At 28.9% G+C, this 18,188-nt stretch overlaps 4 protein-coding genes across 5 annotated transcripts; 1 reads left to right on the top strand and 3 right to left on the bottom strand.

Moving 5' to 3' along the window:
- Positions 1 to 1,840: 1,840 nt before the first annotated feature.
- On the bottom strand, positions 1,841 to 5,894 carry LOC145753815 (developmentally-regulated GTP-binding protein 1-like). 2 transcript variants are annotated; one of them, XM_082570263.1, is made up of 10 exons: positions 5,810 to 5,894; positions 5,254 to 5,377; positions 4,859 to 5,020; positions 4,536 to 4,619; positions 4,076 to 4,245; positions 3,607 to 3,780; positions 3,155 to 3,279; positions 2,741 to 2,863; positions 2,417 to 2,512; positions 1,841 to 2,133 (listed from the first exon to the last, which is right to left on the bottom strand). In XM_082570263.1, exons 1-10 carry the CDS (start codon positions 5,846 to 5,848, stop codon positions 2,127 to 2,129), a joined length of 1,104 nt encoding a protein of 367 aa, XP_082426389.1. In that variant the 5' UTR covers positions 5,849 to 5,894; the 3' UTR covers positions 1,841 to 2,126. The 2 variants fall into 2 exon arrangements, with proteins under 2 accessions (XP_082426389.1, XP_082426390.1); XM_082570264.1 differs by lacking the exon at positions 1,841 to 2,133 and having other exon boundaries at positions 2,413 to 2,512.
- Positions 5,895 to 6,352: 458 nt separating this feature from the next.
- Positions 6,353 to 8,943, top strand: LOC145751889 (tRNA (guanine(37)-N(1))-methyltransferase-like). The gene is made up of 9 exons (XM_082568020.1): positions 6,353 to 6,499; positions 6,711 to 6,986; positions 7,303 to 7,447; positions 7,548 to 7,709; positions 7,822 to 7,945; positions 8,018 to 8,165; positions 8,277 to 8,375; positions 8,479 to 8,558; positions 8,662 to 8,943. Exons 1-9 carry the CDS (start codon positions 6,384 to 6,386, stop codon positions 8,853 to 8,855), a joined length of 1,344 nt encoding a protein of 447 aa, XP_082424146.1. The 5' UTR covers positions 6,353 to 6,383; the 3' UTR covers positions 8,856 to 8,943.
- Positions 8,878 to 12,781, bottom strand: LOC145751888 (zinc transporter 6-like). The gene is made up of 10 exons (XM_082568019.1): positions 12,662 to 12,781; positions 12,439 to 12,570; positions 12,264 to 12,307; positions 11,943 to 12,114; positions 11,295 to 11,505; positions 11,100 to 11,221; positions 10,396 to 10,564; positions 10,140 to 10,303; positions 9,846 to 10,057; positions 8,878 to 9,753 (listed from the first exon to the last, which is right to left on the bottom strand). Exons 2-10 carry the CDS (start codon positions 12,566 to 12,568, stop codon positions 9,304 to 9,306), a joined length of 1,674 nt encoding a protein of 557 aa, XP_082424145.1. The 5' UTR covers positions 12,569 to 12,570; positions 12,662 to 12,781; the 3' UTR covers positions 8,878 to 9,303.
- A 230-nt stretch (positions 12,782 to 13,011) lies between these two features.
- LOC145752442 (nucleolar complex protein 2 homolog) lies at positions 13,012 to 17,974 on the bottom strand. Its single transcript, XM_082568730.1, has 18 exons — positions 17,809 to 17,974; positions 17,399 to 17,514; positions 17,113 to 17,253; positions 16,846 to 16,944; positions 16,628 to 16,738; positions 16,259 to 16,458; positions 16,014 to 16,130; positions 15,678 to 15,870; positions 15,475 to 15,591; positions 15,137 to 15,325; positions 14,866 to 15,005; positions 14,626 to 14,766; positions 14,436 to 14,520; positions 14,169 to 14,297; positions 13,966 to 14,082; positions 13,678 to 13,791; positions 13,426 to 13,579; positions 13,012 to 13,328 (listed from the first exon to the last, which is right to left on the bottom strand). Exons 1-18 carry the CDS (start codon positions 17,891 to 17,893, stop codon positions 13,099 to 13,101), a joined length of 2,478 nt encoding a protein of 825 aa, XP_082424856.1. The 5' UTR covers positions 17,894 to 17,974; the 3' UTR covers positions 13,012 to 13,098.
- Positions 17,975 to 18,188: the final 214 nt, after the last annotated feature.

Raw genomic sequence — 18,188 nt, 5'->3', positions numbered from 1 at the left:
CATAGGACGCGAAAGCACCATGTCCTGAATAGATACAGGAAGCATACACTCATAGCATGCAACAGGCGAGTGAATCAACACAATATAAAGAAAATACTACCGAGCAGGCAAAAACATGTTTTAAAGCTCCCGTATTGATATTAATTAAGGGAACTGAAACATTAAACGGGTTATTTACACGTATATTTAATTAGGTTTAACTAATAATTGCCTTATAACAACCGGCGAACGACAATTACATTCAGTCTATAATATCCCATATAAGGGCATGGCACGGCGCGCTGTAAATGGCTTATAACCTGCTAAAAAGGTAAATACCGCCGAAAGCTATCTGAAAGAATGTGTACTTACTGTATTTGACTAGATAGTTAAATCTGATCCTTTGTCCTAATCCAAACCTGTATGCCTGTGTTTTTTCCTTATTATTGTTTTAACTCATCTGTTCCTAATATAAACAGCAAATATCCAAAAAGGAAATAAGCCAGTGACGTCAACTGTATATTTATATTTGGTAAGCCAAACTTCAAACTAATTAAAAAAAATTAAACCGGTTTTGTCGTTGAAAATAAAAATAAATATTATTACTATATATTTCTATCCAAAGCGCTTTAATTGTAATCGTTTCAAACCGGCATTTTGAACTGTTTCCTATGCCAAATGACGTCATGGCCTTTATAGGCACGCTGCTGTAAACAAAAATTTTAAACTCTGCACATGCCCGAGCATACTCTGACGCAGAAAGCTAGCGAATTAATGGATCGAGACCAAAACGTAAGAGAAAATCACCGACCAAATAAAGCGATATTTAAATTTAACAAAACCTCAATTGAGTAATCAAATTACATCAACGCCATAGCCAAAAAGTTAAATGTTTACAAAACCAGCGTAGGAAAATTTTTGAGTAATTCTAAATTATACAACTGACCATGACATTGTTATATCATAAGTGTACAACTAATGTGACAAATTCGTTAAGGTATTTTATTAGTTTTTGTACCATCAGCCTAGCGTTCAACCGACACCGCAAATGCCCATATATGCAGTCAAAGCTAATGTTTGTTTTCTGGTCAAAAAAGTCAAATAAAAACAACAGGGTTGCCTAATTTAACCTAAAATAATCAACACAAAAATTAAAGTTTGTTATTTTTTTAAGCCACTATTGTCTTTTTTAGGACTTTTATTTTTCAGAACGAAAAATGCAGTTTTGTTGTAAGTTTATAACTTCATAGAAACATATAAAGTTAATAGTTTTTTATAAATCTATTTCATATCTTTTATATAATCTTACTTATATTGTAAACTAATAGCTAATCTATCATAGCATTCTGCTGTACTGAATAATCTTGGATAAAGTTACTTATTTAAACAGTCACAACTCGCAAGAGATTTAAATATGCATTGCGATCTGTTAGTCTATCTCTTTTTAAAACTTCAGGATTAGTAAGTTAATCACAACTCGTTTTTATTTTACGGCACATTCGAAGTCATGTTTACCAAACACAAACATTCGCTTTGTCGCTTGATTTTCGCTCGTCAGTTTCTTTTTAGCAACCCGAGGGAAATTCCCTTAAGAAATACTACCTGCTACGATTTCTGTTCTGCTTAAAATTAATTAAATAAAGCGAATATGTTTTACACCGAATCGACGTTCTTTCTTTAATTCATTAAAAAATTGTCTTATTTTTGCTTATTTTTAATTTTCAGTTGCTACTTTTCAAATTCTGTATTGCTGGATTACTCAAACAAAAATGTTACAATTTGAATGGAAAAATTATTTGAATAAAAATTTTTGCCAGTGCATTTCTTTTTTTACTTTGTGCTATAGTTGCATTTTTATGTTGGTATTCGTTCTTATTTTTATTGTTTATTATTTGAAGTAACACGAGTAACAATTCATTGTTCTGATATTTTTAAACATACTCTTTTTGTAAGAAAACAAATAGGGAGTGATCAATTTTTGCTTAAAATAGATCAACTGCTATTTTGCAATTTTTTAAAACAATTAAATTGAAAAATAAAACACTATACCCCAGTGAGTAATTTGTTCTATGTACAGTTTTGATGTTTATTTTAAATATAAATTTTATTTAATAACAAAGTTGTTCAAATTTTCCATTACTTTCCATCTAGACCCTAAAAACAAATAATTTCTAAGTTAATTGTTTATTAAAACAACTACTGTTTGTTAAAACTTAATTAAAAATTATTGTTCTATTTGCCTAGCTTAATAAATAGCAATATCACTATTTATTATGCAATTATTAACAGCATATAATTAAAAACATTTATAAATTAAAGTCAGTTAGTTTAGGTAGAAAAGTCAAAAAAATATGATACCAATTAGCTATTACCAAAATGATATGGTTTTTTAAATAATTTAAATCAATTTGTTATACTGATACTTGAAAAAACTCACTTTTTAACAATTTGTACAACGTCTTCGTCCATTAAAAGATGCTCTCTACCAACATTTTGGGGATTGTGTTTTACTGAAGAACCCCAGACCAGCGCACTGAATTAAAAAGAAACAGAAGTTTTGATAAAGTTCAGTTAACTGAATACTATATTTCGATAGCAACATGTTATTTTCTTAAAAAAACAAAAAAACACGTAGTAATGGAAAAAAACAAAATAAATTCTAATATTTAAGTACCATTTCATGGTTACAAAACGTTCCAATTTATTTTTTTAATCATAAGATTGGATAACAACTATTTTTTATAATAAACATCATATTCACTGTTTGAATTCTTTCATCAAAGTGCGATGAATTTTGTTACAGAAATCTTCTATCGAGCAATTTTGTGAGGATAAAACCACAGGAGTTTCATAGTCGGGCAGTTGTCCTTTAGGTTTTGTGTAACTAAAAAACAAAATTTAAATTTAGCAATGTGTTTATTGTGAAAGCAACTTCTAATGCAAATACACTTTAAAAATGAAAGTTGTATAAAAGCAATAAAGTTTCCACCTGATTATATTTGATACAATAAATTTAAAGTAAACACAAACTAAAAACAAAATTCTAGTTAGATAATAAAAAAAAACATAAAAAAAGCAACCAACAAAAAAGGCAATTCAATGCACATCATTTCTGCTACTTGTTCAAATAGTCATTAAAAATAAATAACAAATTTTTAAATCCCTAAAAACTTACATTCTAATGAGCTTTAGATAGTCCCACATTATTTCTAATAAATCATCAAAGTTCCATTTATGGTGGGCAGATATAGGAACACAATGTGGTACTTTGTAAATAATATCCAACTCTTCTATTGATATCTTTAATTTTTTTTTTGAAAAAGGTAAATATTTACATTTATAATATATATTCGCAGATTTTGTTTTTACAGAACATTAGTTAATAGACACATAGACATCTTTTAAAACAATTTTTATAATAAAACATGTTAAAAATTTTAAGTTAAATGGAATTACATCTTACGTCACAATTTTAATTTTTTATATCAAACAAAAATTATAAACAGCTAATTAACTAATTAAAGAATTATATACTTGGCTTAATTAAAGGATAACACACTTAGTTAAAATTTAATCAGTATTTTAAGGGGTGTTAATTCATTAAGAGTCATCAAAAACACATTATACCTGATCAATTTTGTTTAGCAAGTATATGCAAGGAATGTAAACTCTGTTCCCCTCAATAACATCAATTAAATCATCTGCTGTGCATTCCTCCTTCACAATTACATCGGCATTGTGAATCCTGTATTCCGCTAAAATCTTTTTAACTAAATCACCATCTAGCTCTTCTTGTGCAACCTTATTAAAAAAACGATCAAAAACAATTTAAAAAGAGTTTAAAATAAATATTAAGGTATGAATTTAAATAAATATTATTTAAATAATTTTAGACAAATTTTTATTTTGTGTGTAAGTTAAATTTGCTAACTATAAGATAGGTATATGTAAAACTTTTTTCCAATTTAAAATTTAATGTAAATATACCTTTTGTGCAAAACTGAATCAATATAATATAATATTTCAATGAAAACACTGGCTAAATATTTCAATGAAAACACAGCTTACCAAAGGAAGTTTAATAAACATAACATACCATAGCTTGATAGTTGACCCCTCCCTTTTCTTTGACTTTGTAATGAATATTCGGAGGTTTCTTGTTTAGCCTGATACCAAAACCCTCCAATTCTTTTTCAATCAACCTTTTGTCACCCAAGGGTTTTAAAACATCAAGGACAATAAATATAAGGCTGCAGGTCCTGGCAACTAAAGAGTTGGCGTTTTTAATGAAATACAATTTTAAAAACTATTGTTTTAAAACAAAAATGTTTGAGTTCAAAAACTTATTTTTAAACAACAAAAATTAAAAAGATTTGGTTTAAAAAAATAAAACACACTTAATATAAAAATTATTTTATACGAAACACGGTAAGAAAATTTTTCTAAAAGACACTCATTAACTTAAATATATAAAAAGTTGAACTTTTAAAAAATTTAAAACTATAAAAAAAATATAGATATATATATAATTAAAAATTATTAATAAAGTTTGTTACCAGCAATAACTTGTTTTCCTCTTCCCTTTCCGTCTTTTGCTCCCTCTATAATACCAGGAAGATCCAACAGCTGAATTTTTGCACCTGAAAAAAAGAAATACAATATATATAAATATATATATATATATACCAAAAGTGTAAAAGTTTTAAAACACATTTTTAAGCGTAAAAATCCTTTCATAAATTTTTTAAAAACACCTTATAGCAGGTCTTATCTTATCTATCATAATATAGTTGTCTTAAACAACTAATAATGCTCAAACAAAGTAACATTAAGTAAATTAGTAACAATCCATTTTCAACAATAAAGTATATATTTTTACCTTTATATTTAATAACACCAGGCACAGTGGTTAGAGTGGTAAATTCATAGGACGCAACCTCGCTATAAACTCCAGCTAAGTTACTCAGCAAAGTAGATTTTCCAACTGAAGGGAAACCAACAAATCCTATCCTGGCATCTCCAGTTTTTGCAACATCAAAACCTAATTATAAAAAAGATTAAATACCATGTTTTTAAAATAAATAGCTTACAGTTTACATTACATACAAGTAAAATATAATTAAGGAATATTAATATTTCACAATTTTAAACAATTAATTTAACATCATCTTAAATTCTAAAAAAATTAGTTTTTTTTATTAAGATCATATTAAATAATGAAGGTTTACAAAAAAATATATGTGGGGTATAAAAATAAACAAAACATATTTTTACCTTCTCCTGTACCTCCCCCACTACCCCCTTTTGGGGTAATTAACTCCCTTTTCAGTTTGGCCAATCTTGCTTTAAGAAGACCCAAATGACTTGCAGTGGCTTTGTTTTTTTGTGTACGAGCCATCTAAAAATAATAAGCTAAAAACTTTCCATTATTGACAATTTTTTTAAAATGTTTTTTATATTAGTTTTTTTTTGTATATTTCTTTATCGTCGATGTGGGAAAGTCAAATGCGCGACTTAAACATAGAGTAACATGAGTTACTCCAACCCAGTCTCGAGTTGCCTGTGGCAGTTTGGGATATTATAGACTATAATTGCCCCATAATTATACTGCTGATTAAGTGCTGGCTGAGCAGGGGTTTATACCGTTTATAGGACCTTACTCAAGAGCGCTAAAGAGGTCAAGGGGGGTTGGACCCACGACCCCATGTGTGGAGTAGCAAGTGTTCTTACCACTACCAACTACGCCACGCTGCCAGTTTATATATAAACAGAAAAGATTTTACTAAATTACATAACTTATATAAAAAACTAAAATATTATAAAGAAATACCTCAGACTCAATGTCCGCAATTCGTTGAACAATTGACATTTTATAAGTTAAGTTTATTACTTTATTATGCAGTTTAGGTAAGACGAATTCTAAAAAGTTTTTGAAAAATATTAAGTCATTTAATCTGGAGTGGAGGCAATTACATTACAATGCAATGGTGATGACTTAGCTACACACGCTTCATGTTATAAGTTAATATTAAAATCACAAATAAGAAAATTTCAAAAACAAATGTAAAACGTGTTCACGTGAAAAAGAACAAAAATGCAACAGAAAATGTTACTGCTTTGTGAATACTGCTAAAGATCGTAGAGTGACAATTGTAACCAAACCCTAAAAGAAAAATTTAAACCACAAAAAAATTTCTTAAAAATATTTTTCTAATTATTAATCTTAACTTTTCTAATTATTGATCTTAACAGTTTTCATTAAAACGAGTATTTTTTTCTTCGTATTAGCTTGAATATTTAATACAAAAAGCTATCCATGCGTAATATTTTGATTTTCAAAGTGACGTCATTGAGCACATGGCATTACATTTGTTCTGTACGTAAATATTTTTATTATAATACCAATGCTTAAAACCTTTGGAATATATCTTCAAAAGATATTTTTAGCCAAACCTAACATGGATGCATTGAATTCAATATTACCACCCGCGACGGTTCGTGGAATGACGGAATTAGACAGGTAAAGACGACGTAAAAATTAAATATCGATAATTTTTTAAACTCTTGACTAACAAGAATGCACCTCGGTAACTTTAGCAACTTTGTTTAACTTACAATAATAAACAAAACTTTGTATCAAATGTAAAACTGGTTTTATCAGTATCAATTTTAATAAACACAGACAGATAGAAGAAATTCTATTTCAAATAAATTAATACAATTTTTTTTAGGAAATTATTCAAGAAAACCATCGACTTTCCCGTACTTTTAGTTCCTTTCAAGTCTGTTAAAAAATGCCAAAAAGCATTAAAAAATCATCTTTGCAAAGTTAAATTGAACAGAACTAATTTACGGCCTCCTTGTGAATTCGATAAGGATGCTACGAGACACAAATATATATTTCTAAAACCTGGAGTGACAGAAAATTCGTATAGTAAAGAGCAAATTAACATACTACAAGCCTTTGATGTTAAAGTAAAATTACATAAATATCAAATGGAGATTGGGTAAGAAACATCAAAAATTTGAACAATAATTAGCCCAAAAATTTGACAAATTTTGGAATTGCTTATTACTTAAAATTTTATATTGTACCGTATGTGTGAATTATATTTATTTATCCATCCATTGACTTGGTAATGTTGCATATTTTTTACCATATTAAATGCTTGATAAAAAATAATACCATTAGCAACTTGCTTGGGCATATATATAAGCAGTTGGGATTAAACCCATAACCTTTTGTGGCGATGTCTAATGTAATAAAAAACATTCAACATGTTGGCAATCATATACCTAACCTTTTTAATTATATTAATTTAGGTATGACAACTACAAACACTGGGACATCCTTAGAGCAGTATTGCCAGAAGAGGAGTCAATAGCAAGAGGGTTTTCAAACATCGGCCACATTGTACATGTTAATTTACGTGAACATCATATGCCCTACAAAAAACTAATCGGGCAGGTATACTATTATTAAAACTCTAATTGTCATTGTTTTCTATAAACAACAAAAGTACACACTACTTTTATAAAACCTTTAATCTGGAATATTTTTTATTTAGGTTTTACTAGACAAAATTCCCAATGCTAAATCAGTAATCCATAAAGCTAACACAATTGATAATGAGTTTCGAAACTTTGAAGTAGAACTGTTGGCTGGTGAAGAGAATTATGTAACCCGAGTTAATGAATATGGAAATAAATTTGAGTTTGATTTTTCTAAGGTACAAAAACTTTGTTTTTGTTTACAAATTACCAATTCTAATGATTGGATACTAAACATTTATGACATGTAAATTTTATTGATCTTGTTTAATCCTAAAACTATTTTTTTAGGTTTTTTGGAATTCTCGATTATCAGAAGAACATCGTCGAATAACGGATTTAACTCACAACGGAGATGTTGTGTTTGACATGTTTGCAGGAGTTGGCCCATTCGCAATACCAATAGCAAAGAAGGGTAAGTAAATCAACTTAGCATTGTATATACTTTTTATCTCTTTTTTTAAACAATTAAATAATTTCCTTTTAGGTTTGAGTGTTTATGCAAATGACCTTAATCCAAATTCATTCAAGTGGTTGGAACACAACATAAAAATAAATAAAACTAATTTAAAAAGCTTTAACAAAGATGGCAGAGATTTAATTAAAAAGGAATTCAAAGATGAATTTTTAAAGCAGTAGGAGCATTTTTGAATATTTTTTTGTTATACTCTTACAACTGCTGCTGATGAATTAAAGCCCATAATAAATGTTTTTACAAGCTTACAATTTAAACAAATGTTGTTTAGGCCGGAGGTGTGTTACCATATTCTCATGAACTTGCCAGCAAAAGCGATTGAATTTTTAGATGTTTTTAGAGGTTTAATAAGCAGGGATGAAATACAAAGGTTTGTTAACTTAGAAACAACTACATATTTCTGTGTTCTATTTATCAGGTAAATGTACCTTAAAATCTTAAATAATTGTAACATGATATTACTTTTATTTTAGTAGTCTAAAAGAGACACATGAAATTAAACCTAATATCAATATCCACTGCCATTGTTTCGCCCCATCAGAAAATGGAGAAGGTAAAATTTCATTAAAACTATGTCACAAATGTAAAAAGTAATTTTTTCAAAATGGCGATTAGCAACTGTATGTATATAAAAACCCATGCAATTTTTTACACAGTTTTAATAAGGGAATTAATTAGAGAACACATGCAACATGAATTTCCTGAAGATGGAATTATACACAATGTAAGAAATGTGTCACCAAGGAAAGATATGTATTGTGCAAGTTTTGTGTTGCCAGATGCTGTTCTTTTTGATTTAAAAACTGATTTTAAACTTGAACCCGAAGCAAAAAGAATGAAAGTAAACTAAGGATTTAAAAGAAAATAACGTTCAAAATTTTTTTATTGCTTTTATTTGTATAGTAATAAATAAAATGGCAAAAACAATCATTTTGTATCAATAGGTCATAATAATCAAAGAACAATAAAATTAAAGAATGTGAAAGTTCAATATTCATTATATTCTAAGCATTCTTATTCTTTTAAAAAAGCTTTCTTTTAAATAATTCGTTTTGCTCAGTCTTAAATCTGAATAGCAATTCAAATTAAAATAAATCTGACAAAAATATTTTCAGGAATTGCTTTAGTTACGATAGATACTCTTAGTCTTTAAAATTGCTTTAAAGTAGCAAGCAGAAAAACAATTTGCTCTAGTAATTAGTCAAGGTAATAGTTTATAACAGAATTTTAAACAAAAATTAACTAATATATTGCTTGAATGCATAAAAAATTTCAAAATGTACCTTGGTTTAATTGTTTTAAGTATTTTTGTTACCCAAACCGGTGCTCACTTCTAAATCTGGGTAACTGCCAAAAGAACCACGTTTTACACCTAGGGGTAAGGAACTATTAACCCCAGAAGGCTTAACAGTGGGTGGGGATGTAAAACCAGCAGCCTTATACATGCGAGCTATATTATTTCCAGCACTTGAACTAAAATTTGGGGTACTTAGTTTAGGTTGCAACGATGGCTTTGCGCTGAAATTAAAATCATCTTCTGGCCGGAAGTTTTTCTCTGACACAGATTTTTTTACTTCAACCTGGGGTTTGTTATGTTTGGGTGGGGTCTGATGATAGGGGGCCACTGCAGCAGCGGGTTTATTGAACCCCAATATAATCGAGGAATGGCCTGGATATTTCGATTGATTAGACACCATGCCGCTACCTAATGTACGCATAGTTCCAGCTGACCAGTCATCTTTAATCACCTAAAATTCAAATTTTAAATTAACACCAAAAACAAATATTTCCAAAATACCACTTTTGGATTTTGAACTGTTAGATTTTGCACTAAGGGTACCTGAACTGTTAAATTTTGCACTAAGGGTGACAATTTATTAGTGACATGTGCCAAAACCATTTGCTCGTTGGCATCTCTTCTTATTCTCACAACTATTGAACCTGCCATAATAAGCCCAAAACTATTCCGACGACGCAGATTATTTTTCTGGTTCCACTTTGAGGATAAAGTAATGGTGTGGAAGCGCTCTTTTTGAATTTCTAAAACTCCATCTGAAATTTTTAAATTTAAAGAGTTAATCTTAGTCATATAATAGATATATTAAAAATGACAATAATATTTCATAGTACATACCAAGAGTCTGAGCTTGACTTAGCAGTTTGTCGAGTTGTCCTAACACATAAGGTGGAGTGGTGTTAAGTAGCACTCTGGCACTGCAATTTGCTATTGGCCACATTGTGCAAATGATAAGAATTGATATTAGTATTGCACATACTGTGTCAGCAAAGTAGTATGTACTAAAGACAGTAAAAAAATTCAAATTATATTAACTAATAAATCTATCACAACTACATATTCTAAAAATTTTATTTTTTAACTATTCGCTTACTCGATTTGAATTAACACATCTGTGACAAGAACAAATACAGCCGCACAGAATGAACAAAGAAAGAAGGGGTCAACCCTTGGTAACAAAACACGACCCAAAAAAGGGACAACGCTACAAATTGACTGACTCATATCGGCTACATGTTCCTGTATTAAAGACGAAGTGGATGCTGCAAAATAAAAAAAATAATCTCAACATCTTATTTTAATATAACAGCCAAAGTTTTCAACCGTAATAAAAATACAAAATATATAACAAATAATTGAAATAATATACAACATAACATAGTGTATATATATAACAATAAAAATTTATTGATATTTTTTTAATTAGCAGCAACCCAAATAATACGGTTTATAATATTATTTAACAGACTACTTCAAATATAAATGGTTCTAAGTGGGTATAATGACACTACAGCAATATTAAGCATAATTTTTGATCGAGCGCCGGTGTACATTTCGTATCAAGTGGTTAAACACTTAATACTTAAATGGTATCTACATAATACAACTTTAAACAAATAAATAATTAATTTATTTACAAAAAGATTTTAAGTAGAATTTGAATTTTTTTATATGACCTTAAACTTTAATATGATTTTACCACATAATGTTTACATTATTATAATTAACACAAACGGGTTTGTTGTTAATAGAATGAAAAAAGGTTAAAACATAAACAAAACAATATAACATGACTACCTTCAGTAACACATTGAAGAGCTCTGTTCTTAATTGAAAAAGTCATCAGAACATGAAACATAATTCCTAAAAAAGCTCCTGGTAGTAAACGACCAATTGCTATATCTGGTTGATCTAACATCCTAAAAAAATAATTTTTAGGGTAAAACAAAAATAATATGACATATAAATTTATAGATTAAGAGTTCTGCTGACCTTATGATGCTTTCTTTTAAAATAAATATTGAGCCTAATGTAGATAAAACTACAGAAGCAAAAACACACAAAATTTCAATTCTTTGAAAGCTGAAAACTTGTAATTTAAAATCAGTTTTTCCTTCATTGCTTGTTGAAGCCCATATAGAAACAATGCCGGTTATTAAAGTAAAAAGATCAAAAACAGTGAGATAGGAAAATGCTCGCAAGGCTGAAAAAAAGATTTAAATTAATAGGTTTTTAATTTAACGTAAAACATCACAAACGAATAAGTTTATGATTCAAAAATAATAAAAAAGTAAATGATTGTTATATTCTTCTTGTCTTCAAGACATCTACATTAGGTCCTGGGTTCGATTTCTACTGCTCATAGGTTTGATCTCTACTGCTCACATAGTGTTGGCCCTTGATTAGGGTGCTATAAATGGTATGAACACCTGCTAAGCCAACACTTAGTCAGCAGCGTAATTATCGGCAATAATAAACATTAAAATCTTAAACTGCCAAAGGCAACTTGAGACTTGGTTGGGGTAATTGATGTTACTCTATGTTTAGGTCATGAAGTCTACCTTCCCACATCAAGAATTAAAAAAAGAGATTCGACCAACGAATCTATGTGATTTACTTACAATTTAGTTTAGCTCTTACCTAAACTATTTGATGAATTACACCAGGATATTAAAAATGAAGACACAAATAGGTTTAAAAGTATAAAAGAAAAAGTCCTTCGAGCACTTCTGATTGACAACATAGGCTTCACAGCATGTTGAAAATTGCCGTAAACTTTATTCCGGCGCCTTTGAAAAGGGTGAATTGTTGTCTAAATAGTTAATAAAACATTATTTGACAGCTTTATAGCCTATTCGATGGTTAATTTTAATATGTACATCATTTAAACCATTTAATGATTAATCCAAGAACACTAAGTTTTATGTTAGGCATATTTTATCTTAATTTTTTTTTAAATACCGATAACAAAGGTTTCTTAGTTCCTGTTCCAGACAAATCCAAATCTACAAATCCAAATTAATTAAAAACAAAGCATGAAGCGACATTACTAACAATAAAAAAACAACAATACTGAAACACAAATAATAAAGTTAAAGGAAAAATAGATACAAAAATATCGAAATGAAAATTCTACCTAGTTCTGGATCAAGTTGAACGCTTGTGTAATTTTCGGTTTTATTTTGCGGTTTGTTAATAATTCTTCCATTATATGCGTTGTGTTTGGGCTCCGGAAAACCAACATTATCATCAAAGTAATATGACATTTCTAAAAAATTGACAAATTTTTTTTATTCGAAGTGTCTATCCGTTTATAGTAAAAATATTTTAAAACCGGTGTTAATATAAATAAAATCTACCTTTTTATGTAGTATATATTTCAAACTATGTTGAACAAAGGCCTTCTATTTATTTAGGCGACTAAAACTAATTTTTGACAGGAACTCTGTTGTGAAATGATTAACGTAATTACGGCCACAGGTAAAAAGCGGAGTGAGTTCGCGGAGCGCGGAACTTGTTTCGCGGAAACAACAATTCAGCGTGTTTATCCCAAATTGACCCAAACTTAAAGGCAACTAACTAAAACTTGAAGGTTTTTAGAAAATAATTTTAATTTTGCATCCTAACAAATAATTTTTAATAAGTAAACCTGGCGCAAACAAAGTACAACCCGTCCTTCCCAATTTAAAAACTTCATTGTGTTGTAAAAATATTGCTGTAGTTTTTTGTACTATTCTAAAGCCACTGCCTTGAAAACACAATTTACAACTATTTGTTTTATTTATCACATTAATATTTAATCTTCCTCTTCGCTATCTGACTCTTCTTCTTGTCCCTCTTCTTCTTCACTATTGTCGGAGAACTGAAAGTCCTTTACAATGTCATCATCTTGACATTCAATCGAAGATGAAACCTTTTTCTTTTTAATCTTGGGAGGTGGACTTAGAGGTTGCTCCTCTTCCGATGATTCATTTTCTTCCACTTTTTCAGCTGGTCTTTTAACAGGTTTAGGCTTTGGACGTCGTCCTGTGTTAGTGTTAATATAAAAAACATCATTTAAACAGAGTTTTATGTTAAGAATACCCTATATAACTTGAATTAACAGTACTAGTAAATGCTTTACCTTCTTCGATGGCTCTCTCAAAATCTGCATTTATCTCATCTTCTTCGTTATCCTCAATCTCATTAAAAAGATCTCCCAATTCTTCTTTATCTTCCATCTTACTTTCTTTCATAAACTTCAGCCTGTCGATGGTCGGAAGTTTTTCCTCAACATTCTAACAACAAAAATAAATGTTTAATTTTATTTTCTACTTTAGGAACATAATCAAAAAAAACTTTATAAAGTTAGGAAAATAAAGTTTAAATTTAATACCCTATTCTTATCTGCAATTTCTTGGGCCAGTTCTCTTTGCCTGTTTCTTTTATATTGTTCATAATGTTTGTGTAATGGAACTCCTTTCTCACGAATTTGCTGTTCCCAACTTACCTTTAAAAAAATACATAGTAACAATAAAGCAGGCAAGAACTTTTAATAAACATCAAAGCCGTTTAACATCAAACCTTAAAAAGTAGCAAGAGGCATATCAGTTGCAGTGAATAACAAAAATTATCACACTAATTAAAGTAAATACTTTTATTAATGAAAGTATTTAAATCCTACCACAGCATCAATGTCTTTAACATCAAACGAAACTTCTGATCGTTTCAATTTAATAAAATCTCCATTCTCCTTTACTTTGTCCAATATTTGTTTTAAAACCTTGCAGTAATTAGGAGTCTAAAAACACCAAAGTAAATTTAATTATTGAAATATTTAACACAATAATATTTAAAATGCATTTACACAATTAAAAAAAATATAACCTTGCATTCTTTGGTAAATTTCTTGAGCATGACCATAGTGGGTACTGCCATTTCAGAGAATGCTATTGTGTGAGCTTGTGAGTTAAAATATGCCATCAGAAGGTCGTAAACTTGATCTATAGTGCCATCCTTAAAAAAAACAAAAAAAAAAAAACAAGTGTTTAAATATTAAAAAGTAAGCTAAACATATAAGATATTTTTATATTTAATTAAACAAATAAAGCTGGAAAAAATATTAAAATTAAATTTATTTTAATTAAACTTTACCCGATAAGCCTTTTCTTTTAGTTGAGAGCTAGACAACTTTAACATGATTCCAAAAGCAAGTGGTTTAACTGCTACTCCTGTTTGCCTGTAGACCAATTAAAATCATAATATTTTATTTATGCTACATGACTTAACCATAATAGAAATTGCGAAAGCTTTAGTCAAGTAAACATAATCAATTAAAACTTACTTTTTAACAAATTCTGGGAGTTTTAATGGCGCAGTAATGTAAGGCAATAGTGGAATGTATGTGTTGGTACAGTCTCCCAATGCAATAAGAGATTGGGTGATATGAAATCTCAAAGGGAAAAATCTAGCTGTAGGTACAAGGCTTAAAAAAAAAATAATATATTTAACCCATCAAACAGGGTAGACCTAGATAGCAAGATAAGGTAATCCCACAAAAGGAAAAACAAAAATGGCATCTTACTCTATAACACCTAATGCCACTTGTACCAGAGGGTAAATTAAAGGTTGTAAGATGTCATTAGGATGAAGAACACCCAACACTCTACACCAGAGTCCTACACAGTGAACATATTGCCAGTTGTAAACTGCTTGCCTTGTTTCCTGAAACAATAATTTTTTTTCAATTGTTAAGGTTTCAAAAAGTTTTAAATGGGTAAAGCTAAAGATTGATTTTTATATTATCTTTACATTTATTCTTAGACATTACTTTTAAATATTGAACTTGAATTTACCCTGGATTTTGTTGTTATAGCTTTTCTCAAATGCACTGCTAATTGTCGAATATAAAGAAACGTGAAGCGGTAAGTAAGTTCAGGATCAACTGCACATATCTCAGCAAATGTTCTCTGCATGAAATTAATCATGGGCAGAGTTGTTGGTGAAGTGAACTTACAGTTTGCCACATAGCTCAAGTAGCATTGCTAAAAATATGAGTAAATCTTATTATTACTTGTAAAACTTATTTAATATCTAATTAAGCTGGTGGTAATGCTAAATGGTAACAAAATAAATAATTAAGTAACACATTGATAAAAACAAAAAGGTAGTTAATGTCAAAGGGTTTACATACTTTCATTAGGTTTTCTAAGAATCGACCTGGTTCAATTTTGATCAATCTTGAAATACACAAAAAGGCCAACACTCTGATGCTTTCATTGTCATTTGAACTCCAAAATTTGACTAAAAGCTAAACAAAAAATACGCTATATATAGGATTACGGGTATATATTTCTCTACTAAAAAGTGGGTTAAAATTTTTTTGAATTTACCAACCTTTAAGAGCGCTTTTGCAATTTTTGGAAAAGAGACAAAATAAGGAAGAAGGACGAGTAGGTGACGAAGGAAAACTCTCGTCACACTTGGTTCGAGCAGGGATTTAGCTAATGTAATCGCATCAGTCAAATACCATTTTAAATCCTCTCTTATTAACGACCAATGTTTACAAGAGTTAGGTAAAGGCAATTTTCTAATAAAAAAAATTAACCCGGTGTTAGCAATTTAGATTAAAATATCTTTAAATAATACTATAAAGGTAATTAGCAATTTCAAAGGAACAAAATGCCTGTTATAAATGTTTTATATATAATTTAAAACAAAAATAATGCTTACTGTTTTTTAGTTTGCTTCAATTTGTCAGGAAAATATCCAATAAATTTTGCCAGGGCAGTGGGTATGGTTTGCAAACAAAGTCCAACAACTGAGTTAAATACAGAAGATCCAACAACTCTGTAAAGCAATTATTCGATTATAGGATATGAAAGTTGTAATATAAAAATTTAAAAAAACGGCTATGAGAATATGTATATGTATACAAAAAGTTGCATAAGGTTTTGGAAATTAGAAAATAAACTTACTTGTATTTTAATCTTGGTGCTTCTGACTTTTTCCTTCTCTTGTTTTTATTTTTCGGTGTTTTATCAGATACCTCAGAGGCGTCAATTCTAACTAGAGCAGCTCGAAAGGCGTGAACTAATTGTCGAAAAACTCCCAATGAAGGTTTACTGCAACTTAGTTGAGATTTCCACTCATTTATCATTGCTTGAGTGACTGTAGTCTGTATGTCAAAATAAAAAGTTTAAATTGCAAAACATTTATTTTATTATTTTCAACATAGCCCTTTTCATAGAAAAGCAATTACAAAAAAATATCTGACAAAAGAACATTGAGAATTATATGTTTATATTACATAATCTATTTAATTAAATTTATTTTATCTTTTTTACCAGTTTTTTATTTTTTGATTTCTTATCCGCATCATCTGCATCGCTATCTTCATCTTCCTGATCCATATCCTCATCATCGCTTCTTATTTCTTCCTCACTGTCAGATGCCACCTAAAAATATAAACTAAAATGTTAAAAATTTGACCTAAGATGTTAAAATTTTTTTTAGAGTTCACATCATTGTCATGGTTATGTTTAAAAAAAAATGATTTTTTTACATCTAGAGATTGTGGAGGAAGATGAATTCCCTCATCATCATCGGAGGAACTTAAATCCAGATCTTCCTCATTAAATTTAAGAAGATCAGATCCTTCATCCTAAAAACATAAAATTAAAGATTTTTTTTCTTAACTTTAACTGCATTTTTAATTATAAAATTAAACAAATTAATAAATAAAAACAGTTTGTTAACAAGCTTTTAATAAAAAAAATAAGTAGTTTTTAAAAAATGTTGAAGTGTAAACTGTTTAAAAAATATAAATCACTTTTAAAAATTTATAAAACTCCGGATCCTTGTCCTTTAAACCATCAAGTTGTTTTTTATGTTGCGAAACAGGATCTTTAAAACTATCATCATTTTGTTCCTTATCTTTGTTATCATCTTCATCAACATCATTGTTTTGTTCCTAAATGGTTTAATATGCTATTTAAATATTTTTTGATTTATTCGATATTTGCAAAAAAAAGTACATATTTTGGTTTTCTAACATTATTTATTTTGTTTATTATCAAGCAGAAAATGATATTAAAATTACTATTTTAAATGTTTACCTTATTTGTATCCACTTTAGGATTAACAATTACTTTGGGAGTCTTTTCAGAAACTGTTGAAATTGATTTCTTTTTTTTCTTTTTCTTTTTTTTCTGAGGTTTTAAATCAGCGATAGCTATAACACAAGTTATTGTTAAATTTTAAACCACGTTACCTTAATTACAAATTAAATGTAAATACAGTTTAGGTAGATAAATAAACATGGGTTGTGACCAAAATGTGGAATTCCTAAATTTAAAAAACAAATGGATATTTTGTATTCAAGTCAGTTAAAATAGTTGTTTTAAAACTATTGTTATTTAATCCATAAAACAACATAAGCAAACAACAAAATTTCTAAATAAGAAAAAAACATAGTTAACAGTGAAATACCGTTTTTTTACATACTCGTAAATGAAAATCATTTTACCTGTTTTTGGAGTTTCTTCGTCTGAGCTTTCGCTTCCCCAATCCTTCTCCATAAAATCATCCAAATTCATTTCGGATAACTCCATTTTAACACAGACTGTAGACTTTTTTCACTAAAAATTGTAGCTTTTATGCTTTATTTCAAGTTTTCTAGACATAAATTTGTATAAACATTAAAAATGCGAAGCACGTGTAAAATTTCTCTCTTCAATCGTTGCTTTTTTCTAAAACTCTCTCGAAAAAAAGCTCAGCTGACATAATTTTTATTTATCCCCAAGTTTTCGATTTAGTACAACCATCTTAGAACACATTTTTAACTTTAAATTACTAACCTTATATTTTAAAAAGTTATTCTAAATGCCAACCAAATGTATTTTAGAA

Source organism: Corella eumyota, chromosome 5 (genome assembly GCF_963082875.1).
Source record: "Corella eumyota chromosome 5, kaCorEumy4.1, whole genome shotgun sequence".
Lineage (NCBI taxonomy): Eukaryota > Metazoa > Chordata > Ascidiacea > Phlebobranchia > Corellidae > Corella > Corella eumyota.
This window is presented reverse-complemented; position numbering and strand designations above follow the sequence as displayed.

What these genes read in the sequence shown, in the direction of transcription:
- LOC145753815 (XM_082570263.1), bottom strand. Translation starts at nt 5,848, where the DNA reads ATGTCAATTGTTCAACGAATTGCGGACATTGAGTCTGAG. An exon ending in TGGGGGAGGTACAGGAGAAG is followed by an intron (nt 5,021 to 5,253) that starts GTAAAAATATGT and finishes TTTTATAATTAG; the next exon opens with GTTTTGATGTTGCAAAAACT. An exon ending in TGCTAAACAAAATTGATCAG is followed by an intron (nt 3,280 to 3,606) that starts GTATAATGTGTT and finishes AAAAAATTAAAG; the next exon opens with ATATCAATAGAAGAGTTGGA.
- LOC145751889 (XM_082568020.1), top strand. Translation starts at nt 6,384, where the DNA reads ATGCTTAAAACCTTTGGAATATATCTTCAAAAGATATTTTTAGCCAAA. An exon ending in GGAATGACGGAATTAGACAG is followed by an intron (nt 6,500 to 6,710) that starts GTAAAGACGACG and finishes AATTTTTTTTAG; the next exon opens with GAAATTATTCAAGAAAACCA. An exon ending in AAAGATGAATTTTTAAAGCA is followed by an intron (nt 8,166 to 8,276) that starts GTAGGAGCATTT and finishes AATGTTGTTTAG; the next exon opens with GCCGGAGGTGTGTTACCATA.
- LOC145751888 (XM_082568019.1), bottom strand. Translation starts at nt 12,568, where the DNA reads ATGTCATATTACTTTGATGATAATGTTGGTTTTCCGGAGCCCAAACAC. An exon ending in TCTTCAATGTGTTACTGAAG is followed by an intron (nt 10,565 to 11,099) that starts GTAGTCATGTTA and finishes TTTATTTTGCAG; the next exon opens with CATCCACTTCGTCTTTAATA. An exon ending in GATGTGTTAATTCAAATCGA is followed by an intron (nt 10,304 to 10,395) that starts GTAAGCGAATAG and finishes TACTGTCTTTAG; the next exon opens with TACATACTACTTTGCTGACA.
- LOC145752442 (XM_082568730.1), bottom strand. Translation starts at nt 17,893, where the DNA reads ATGGAGTTATCCGAAATGAATTTGGATGATTTTATGGAGAAGGATTGG. An exon ending in TTAAAGACATTGATGCTGTG is followed by an intron (nt 13,792 to 13,965) that starts GTAGGATTTAAA and finishes ATTTTTTTAAAG; the next exon opens with GTAAGTTGGGAACAGCAAAT. An exon ending in TGAGAGAGCCATCGAAGAAG is followed by an intron (nt 13,329 to 13,425) that starts GTAAAGCATTTA and finishes ACACTAACACAG; the next exon opens with GACGACGTCCAAAGCCTAAA.